This window comes from Denticeps clupeoides, chromosome 10 (assembly GCF_900700375.1).
Source record: "Denticeps clupeoides chromosome 10, fDenClu1.1, whole genome shotgun sequence".
In the NCBI taxonomy this organism is placed as follows: Eukaryota; Metazoa; Chordata; class Actinopteri; order Clupeiformes; family Denticipitidae; genus Denticeps; species Denticeps clupeoides.
Genome location: NC_041716.1, coordinates 15320919 through 15329896, shown reverse-complemented (window position 1 = coordinate 15329896; position 8978 = coordinate 15320919). Strand labels below are relative to the sequence as shown.

General features: G+C 43.2%; 1 protein-coding gene across 2 annotated transcripts; it reads left to right on the top strand.

The window, feature by feature from the left end:
- Positions 1-179: 179 nt before the first annotated feature.
- Positions 180-7405, top strand: LOC114797790 (deoxynucleoside triphosphate triphosphohydrolase SAMHD1-like). 2 transcript variants are annotated; one of them, XM_028992880.1, is made up of 16 exons: positions 180-456; positions 939-1005; positions 1918-1990; positions 2073-2233; positions 2354-2469; positions 2582-2649; positions 2740-2907; positions 2992-3092; positions 3353-3461; positions 3634-3725; positions 4078-4193; positions 4990-5135; positions 5460-5549; positions 5630-5734; positions 6702-6839; positions 7255-7405. In XM_028992880.1, the coding sequence occupies exons 1-16, from the start codon at positions 264-266 to the stop codon at positions 7381-7383; spliced, it is 1872 nt and encodes a 623-aa protein (XP_028848713.1). In that variant the 5' UTR covers positions 180-263; the 3' UTR covers positions 7384-7405. The 2 variants fall into 2 exon arrangements, with proteins under 2 accessions (XP_028848713.1, XP_028848714.1); XM_028992881.1 differs by lacking the exon at positions 180-456 and having other exon boundaries at positions 939-1032.
- The last annotated feature ends 1573 nt before the right edge of the window (positions 7406-8978 follow it).

Genomic DNA, 8978 nt, shown 5'->3' with positions numbered 1-8978 from the left:
AAAAGAATAAATATCTATAGGCATTCATCTAAAAAAAATGAATATTTTATGTATTCATTAACAATGAAAACGTATTTAATTAGGATATTTTGAAATGAGTAGAGGTAGAGGTGTTCAATTGCACTCCGAACCAGAGGTGGCGCCAGCGAGCCGTCTCTCGACCGGCCGGCCGCGTGATGTTTGGGTGTCCGGAGAGGAGAGGGAGAATATTCAGGGTTCAGGCGCGGTGTGCGACTCTTTTCCGGCTCGAGGCGCCCCGTGTCATGGACAACCGAAAGCGCCAGAGAGAGGAGGAGGAGGCGTCGCCGGCGGAGAATGGCGGCTTTAAATCCCCGGAGAGGCGGTGGCAGCGCGCCGAGCCGGACCGGGACGCCGACTTCAGCAAGTGGGACGTTGACGCCACATGCCGCTTCTTACAGGGAGAGCGGCTCGGCCAGTGGGAAGCGACGTTCCGAGGTAACTCTCCCGGCTCCTTCCACTGCTGGACCAGTTCTGCTCTATTTCCTAATAATCCTCGTTCCTTCCATCCTATTGTTGATATTCTTATTTTATTATTCTGTTTAAATTTTGCCTTTATTAATTAATAACCCCCGCCTTTTTTATTTAATAAATTGCCTGTGCAAAAAAAACCCTTTTCACTCACAAAAAAAGTGTAATAATAATAATAATTGTGTACATACGTGAAGCAGCCTTGGTTTTAAACCCCTTGTCTGGTTCCCATGAGGAATGTGGGATCTTGCGTGTATTTGTTTTGTCTGGGAATCCATTAGTCTCAAGGTTCTCCCTCAGCAGCAGGGAGACGTAGGGATCCTGTTGAGATCATTTGAGTGTTATTGTGCGGGTGTTTATTCCACCCTGACCCCGTTCAAGGCCTCATGCCTTGCGTAGGACACAGCAGTGATGTTTGATGTGTCTCATGAGGTACGTGATCTCCACAGATCATGGAATTACTGGGCTGGGTCTTCGCTACTTAAGTGACATGGACATGGAGAAGATGGGCATAAGGTGAGTTCATCGGATCAGATCTCCGTGGTGATGATTTTATTTGAACACTACCATTCAAATGTTTAGGGTCTTTGGAAACGTCCTAGTTTTTGATAGTAAATAATAGTTTGGTGCATTAAAAAGTCCAGACTTATTTAAATATCTGTATACATGTAGAGAGGACGTTTGTGAGCAAAAATTACATTTACATTTAAGGCATTTGGCAGATGCCCTTATCCAGAGCGACTTACAACATGCTTTCAAGTTACCATCGATGAAGTGATCAGTTCTAGTTCACTAGGACCCCCAACTATGAATACAATCTTTTTATTCACTCTTGTTGTAGGTTCTGTACATAAGTAAGACAATGAGAAGGTTACAAGTTAATCTAAATATTCTCTGAAGAGGAAGGTCTTGAGCTGCCATTTGAAAATACTCAGTGACTGAGCTGTTCTGACCTCAAGGGGAAGTTCATTCCACCATCAAGGGGCCAAGACGGAGAAGAGTCTAGATGAGTGTCTTCCTTTTACCTCGTGTTCCGGTGGAAGGTTGTGTTCGTTTACCCAAGTCTGTCACTTTAAAAGCTTCATTAATTACTAGAGATCCCCTTTCAATTACCTTAATAGAGCTGAAATCAGTCGACTTGATTTAAAGAAGCAATAAAACTGGCCAAGTACTGTCCTCGTTCATCAGCAGATGTGGCTTTGACTACAAGGACTAATATTCAAACAAATTTCATGTTTTATTCAAGGAAAAACAAGGACATTTTCTAAATGGCTTTAACTTTTGAATGGTGATTATTGTGTGTTCCCTGGTTTTTGCCACATACCTGTAATTAGCTCCCTCTCCCACTTCCGCCCGAGGGAAGAGCAGAACAGATATAAAGCATGCATGGGCATGAAAGGATGTTCCTGTCTGCTCTGATCGTTTCAGGCCTCTGGGAGAGCGACTCAGAATCCTTCACAGCATCCGGAAGCTGTGGCAGATTACCCATGATGTCATGAAGGTAGTGGTACCGTCGGCACAGAGGAAAATGCTCAACCCTGCGGCTTCCTTGCAAAGATAGCGTAAACGTTCCTGTCCCCCAGGTCTTCAACGACCCCATTCATGGCCACATTGAGCTCCACCCCCTGCTGATCCGCATCATAGACACGCCTCAATTCCAGAGGCTCCGGCACATCAAGCAGCTTGGAGGAACGTACCTGGTGTTCCCAGGGGCGTCTCACAACCGATTCGAACACTCAGTTGGGTGTGTGTTTGTTCTCGTCATTCCTTGTTTTGTTCACTGCTTGTTCAAGCCGTGCATTCTTGGTTCAGTTAGAACCAAGATCTCTCATTTGATAGTGTTTGTGTTTATTTGTTGATACAGGGTGGGCTACCTGGCTGGTCGACTTGTCCAGTCCCTGAACGAAAGGCAACCAGAGTTGCTTATAACCCGGCAGGACATATTGTGTGTCCAGATTGCCGGCCTTTGTCACGATCTGGGTAAGCAAAGAAGAAAAAAGATCTGATTTATATTAATTCTTGGTTAGTGGATTGTGCAAATGTGCCTAAATGCCGTCTGATGAATGAATGTATTCCCTTGTTCTGCTTTCAGGACATGGACCCTTCTCTCATATGTATGATTGTATGTTCCCAAAGCTCCTCCCTGACTCCAAATGGAAGGTGGTGTAGCATTTCTATTTACGGGACATTTACTTTGGCTCGCACACATTTCTTTTGCCACCAACTCACTACAAGATGTATTCATTACAGCATGAGGTGGCATCGGTGCAGATGTTTGACCACTTGGTGAAAGTCAACTGTTTGGAGTCTGTGATGGAGGAACATGGCTTGACGTTACCCGGTGACCTTCTGTTCATTAAAGAGCAGATTGCAGGCCCTCTTGAAGATCCCGACTCGCCCAGTAAAACTCAAAGCCCTGTGAGTTACATGCAGTGCAAGTGTAGCCGTAGGCCGCATTTAAATTTCCGCATTAAATTGTAAACTCATTCTTTTTCTATTTAGTGGCCCTACAAAGGCAGGTCTGAGGAGAAGTCTTTCCTGTACGAGATTGTGGCAAACAGGAGGAACGGCATCGATGTGGACAAGTGGGACTATTTTGCTCGGTGTGTATATATTATTATTATTATTTTTTTTTTTTTTATTTAAATCACTTCTTCATTTTGTGCAAACATAGCAATTGTCTGAAATTCAAGATATTCTGCTTGGTGTCCCAGGTCAAGGTGCTTTTAGTGGCATAAGAGCACATTACTTTAACATTACTTCTCCTTTTCTGGCCTTCGGAAATGGCAGCTGCTTCCTCACATTCATTCTGCCTTCCCTTTGCTGGTTTGGTCACCGCCGTGATCTTTTCTTTTTTTTACAGAGACTGTTACCACCTCGGCATCCAGAACAACTTTGACTACAGGCGGTTTCTCAAATTTGCTCGTGTTTGTGAAGTTAAGGGGAAGAAGCACATTTGCACAAGAGACAAGGTTTTTATTTATTTATTCATTTATTGCAAAGGAAATATGTTGTGCAGCAGTTTGTACAAATCTTAATGGGTTAAAGTAAACAGTAGGTATAGTAGTAGTGTACAGAATTGGAGTGCAAAGTTTAAATTTGTGTTGCTGACCAGAATATTAATGTTGTTTCCGTTTCGTGCAGGAAGTGGGCAACCTGTACGACATGTTTCACACCAGGAACTGCCTGCACCGCAGGGCTTACCAGCACAAGGTGGCGAACATCATCGAGACCATGTACGCGATTCGGTCACTTCTTTTGAGGGAGTCCTGCCTCGAACGCTAATCCTAAAGGCTAAACCTATAGCAGTAATGCACAAGTTGATAGATTCTCAAGTTTCAGTTACATTTTAGGTGAAAGGTCTTATTGTTAATGGATATTGTGCAGTTGTTATTTGTGTGTTTTCCTTTTATGTTTACCTGCCTCACACATTTAGTGAATAACAGATTTCCTTGGAAATTATGTTAGCATAGTATTTTTTGGCAAATCCTAAACATTTCTCGTGTGCCGTTCATTAAATGGAAATATTAAACGGTACTAATCTCAGGTTACAGTACGGCGAGTAAACTATTTTTTTTTCTGATGCAGGATTACAGAGGCCCTTGAGAAGGCGGATCCATACATCAAGATTCAGGGATCTGGGGGGCAAATTTACACCATCTCCACAGCCATAAAAGACATGGAGGCCTACACCAAACTCACAGGTTTGGAAACATAGATTTTAACATAATATTAGGTGTTATATTATGGATGTGCATTTCTTGCATTCTTAAAAATATCAGTTGTGTTCCACAGGCTGTGAAAAGAATATAAGAGCTAAATGAATCTGCAGACAATGGGCACGTTCGCCAGCATCTCACCAAGCAGTTTGTTAGAATGCTAACTTTGGTTCTCAGTAAATAAGAGAGTTGATCCCCATAAGCACACACAAACACACCACACTGCACTACTTGGTATCCTGCATTAACATAATAGCTCTATTTTTGCGATTTAGCATGCATCCTTATCCAGAGTGACTTACAATCAGTAGTTTAAGGGACAGTCTGTCTCAGGTTAAAGGTCTTGCTCAGGGACGTAGTGGTAGAAAGTGAGGTTTGAACCTAGTATACTCAATCTCAACTGTTGCTCCCATCAATGCACTCCTAGATTTTAATTACCCTGCTTTTAAGAATCAGGTTCTCCTTTATTATTGGATAAATTTTGTAACACCCATCAAATGGGGCAGTGGTGGCATAGTGGATAAGGAAGCGGCCTGTAATCAGAAGGTTGTCTTTTTGAATCCCGAGCTGCTAAGGTGGCACTGAGCAAAGCACCGTCCCCACACACTGCTCCCCCGCCTGTCATGGCTGCACACTGCTCACCAAGGGTGGTGGTTAAAAGCAGAGGACACATTCACTTTTAAGTTTGCTGTTCATTTGCAGTTGTTCACATGCAGTTGTTTTACACAGTGTAAGGTTTTAAAAATGCAGTATGTGAACAAATGTACTTTGTTTCCATCAGATCACATTTTTGAACAGATCCTGTACTCATCCTCACAAGAGCTGAGCGAAGCCAGGCAAATCATCCAAAACATTGTGTGCCGTCGTCTTTATAAATGTGTGGGACAGACTTCTCCAGAGGAGCCCATGCCATTGGGATCCTACCAGGTGAGCATATTACATGTGTAATACACTGGATGGACAATAAGTAGAGCGAGATGACAAAGTACAGTAATGTGAAAGGCTACAAGCATAAATGCTAGACATGCCCAGACCCCCAGACACAAAGGTTCATCCACTCATCAGTCATCATTTCTGTATTTGCAGACACTGTGTTGCACTTTATTAAGTGGCTCCACATTGAGAACTGCGAGGACCGGGTGTTTATCAGTTCATGCAGGATGTGCTACACTGATAGAAAGTGCTGGCCACGGTTGATGATGATGATGTGGGGGCGGCGCATGATAACTTGTATGTTCAAATATTTTTCAGGGTAAATTTTTGAACTGGACAAAGGAACTTGCAGATTCCAAACCTGATTCCGCAACAGTGGTCCTCACACAGGAGGATTTTATAGTTACTGTAAGACCACTGTCACACCATCCATTTTGAAAGGAGCTGTTCTGTCATTTTATTCCATTAGTAACAGCCTGACTTCACAGGTCATCTACATGGACTACGGAATGAAAGGCAAGAACCCCATCGACAACGTCTACTTTTATTGCAAAAACGACCACACCAAAGCAATCAAAATCCGGAAAAATCAGGTAGATTAAAAAAAAATGTTTAAAAAAGAATTTGTGTTTTGTGCGGACTCTAACCACAACATAACATTAAGACCCCTGAAAGGTGGCGTGAAAAGCATAGATTATCTGATGCCAGTGGCATCTGGCAGTGGCTGGGATGCATTATGCAGCAAGTGAACTTTTTTTTCCTCTTATAATAGGCATTCGTAAGGAGTTGGTTCACTTTTGAAAAGTGAAGTGTTTGGGTGAAGCAGCGAGCAGCCATGAAAGGCGCCCAGGGAGCAGTGTGTGGGGACTGTGCTTTGCTCAGTTGTACCTTTGCTTCGAACCGGCAATCTTTCTGATTATGTGTCCGTTTCCTTAACTGCTAGGCCACTTTCCCTATTTTATGACACAGCTAGACGTTTCATCTCCAGACCTGCAAAACAGGAAAGTTTTGGAAAACAGGAAAGTTGCACCTGAACCATGGAGTGGTTGAAGAAGGTTTCCTGGTCTGAATGAATTACTTTTCGCTCACATTGTGTATACTGGTCGCGTGTGGGACTTACCTTGAAGACATGGCACCTGGGTGCAGTATGGTACATCTTGTGTCCAGCATCCATATGGATCCAAATGTCCCCCTTCATGGAAACACTATTCCCTGATGGCAGTGCCCTCTTTCAGCAGGGAGGGCTTGAGGGGTTTACTTGACCTTCAAATCCTCCAGATCTCAATCCAGTCAAGCATGTGTTGAAATGTTCCATAAACAGATGGACAACCTCACAATTTGCATTACTTCACCTCTTGACTGCTTGGTCTAGTGGAGGTCATGCCTTGATGTGTTGCGATGTTCTGGTGACAAAAGGGGCCCTATTGGTCCTAGTGCTCCACACCTTGGTCCTCCACTAACATTGGAACATGATTCAGAATCCTTTAAGTGATTTTTAAGGCTGATGAATGGGGAATGTCCAGTTCTTGTGGTTAGCTGAATGGTTGTGATTCCCACCAGGTCTCCCAGCTCCTCCCTGAGAAGTTTGCGGAGCATGTGATCCAGGTATATTGCAAGAAGACTGATGAGGCCAGTTTGCAGGCAGCCAAGAAGTACTTTGTCAAATGGTGTATGGAGAAAAACTTCACCAAACCTAAGGTAACCTATCGGTGCACAGCACAGTTCCTGAAACACCCATGTCAGGAAACGCCAAAAGAGTCAAAGGGTGCCCTGACTGAAGAAACCTGGTCTCTGTGTTGCAAATGTTTTTTTTTTTTTTTTTTTAAATGTCACTCTTTGTGGCATTCTTAATACAATTTAAAGAGAGGGCACATGACAAGGATGGTTTGATACAGAAGTGCCAAAATACTTATTCAAGTTAAATAAGAAAAATAATATCATTTATATATAATATATATATATATATATATAGATATATATATATATATATATATATATATATATATATATATAAGACCATGAATGATCCCAGCACAGATACACAAACACTTTCAATTGTGTCACTGCAGCATGCTGTCCCCTTGATAAATGTCATCATATCCTGTCCTCCTAGGATGGAGATATCATTGCACCTGAGCTGACACCTCTGAAGAAAAGTTGGGCAAACAGTGACAACGAGGAGGATAACGACGCTGAAGATAAGAAGGGAACCACGGCCAAAAAGCAGTTGAAACTGGACTGAAATGCTGACTGAGCAGCATCTCTATGCCCCTGGGCTTCCTTGTTCAGTTTTTTTTTTTTTTTTTTTTTTTTTTTTTTTTTCCAAATAATATATTTAAGTTCACAAGTTTTATTCTTAAAAATGTATTTTATTTAGCATTTGTTTGCGTTTTTTTTTTTTTGCAGGGTTCGTGGTCATTTTAGTCTCTAATGAGACCAGTGTGAGACCATGTTTAATTAGGTCAAAGGTGGTTGTTATACCATCATGCTTTACCCTGGTGTGTGTGTGGTGTGTGTGTGTGTGTGTGTGTGTGTGTGTGTGTGTGTGTTTGACATGTTTTATTTATTTATTTGCTGTGTTTACAACAGTGTTTTCTCCTCCTCTATTCCTGCCACGTTGCGAAGGCCGGAGTCTGTGTGTGCTGTGTTATATACTTTGGATATTATCCAACAGTCACGTGCTGTGAATTTGGGGATTTGAAGTTTTTGTGCGTTTTATAATCAGGACGACCAGACAAATAAGTGTTAGATTTTGGGGTTTTATTTTATAAAATCGTGTATACTGGAAAAGATTTTAAAATTGAAAAAAATGAGAGCTACAAGCTCTGGAAAAAATAAATCCTCACCGTTATCTTCTCTTTGTCTGAGCTGCTCGTGGTTTTTGAAAGCTTGGTCTCCTTGTGACCAGACATCTCTTCCTACACCCAGCAGTTTAGCAGCGACGTCGCCAAACTGGCCGAACTTGACGTGCGGCGCGGAGCGGCCAGAAGGGAGTGGCCGGAGTTTCGACTATCAGTTCAATCGTACATCGTCAAGAGAACCGGGGGACACTCCCAGGGCGCTGTTATTTAAAAAGCGAAACTGGTAAAGGGCTGCTGGATGGTTGCGTAACCAGCTGGATTAAGAGTTTATTATAAGCCACGTCACGTGGTCGCCCAGCTTTGACGCGATGGAGCCGAGCGGGGGGACAGGGGGACGGGGCGCGGACCCCCGGCGGTGGGACGTCGAGGAGACCTGCAGCTTCCTGCGGCGGGAGGGTCTCGGCGCCTGGGAGAGCAACTTCAGAGGTCCTTTTTTTATTACCATCTCCCGTCACGCCACGGGGAGGAAGTTGTGTTTCGATTTCAGTTCGCCTGCTGGTGGTGGGTTTCGTTTATTTTTATTTTTTTATTTTTTAAATCGATCACTATTGTTCTTCAGACGAGAGCCTTGACGTTCGGAGCACTCTTTTAGCTTGGTTTTAAACCTAACTGGAAATGTTTCACTCCTCTCATTTGCTGGGTCATCATTTTGCGTTAATTTATCTTGGTTACGCCCACCACCAAATAAATAAATAATGACATCATAGATCTGAATGAAATATTATTATATACTTTGGTCTTTACATAGTTTAATGTGTTGACAACAAGATCACACAAATTATCGATGGAAATCTAATTTAAACAACCCATGAAGGTCTGGATTTGGAGTCGTCCTCCTCCGCTTATCCGGGTCCGGGTCGCGGGGGCAGCATCCCAAGTAGGGAACCCCAGACAGCCCTCTTCCCCAGCCACCTCCACCAGCTCCTCAGACCAGACTGGAGATATCATTTCTCCAGCGTGTCCTGGGTCCCCAGGG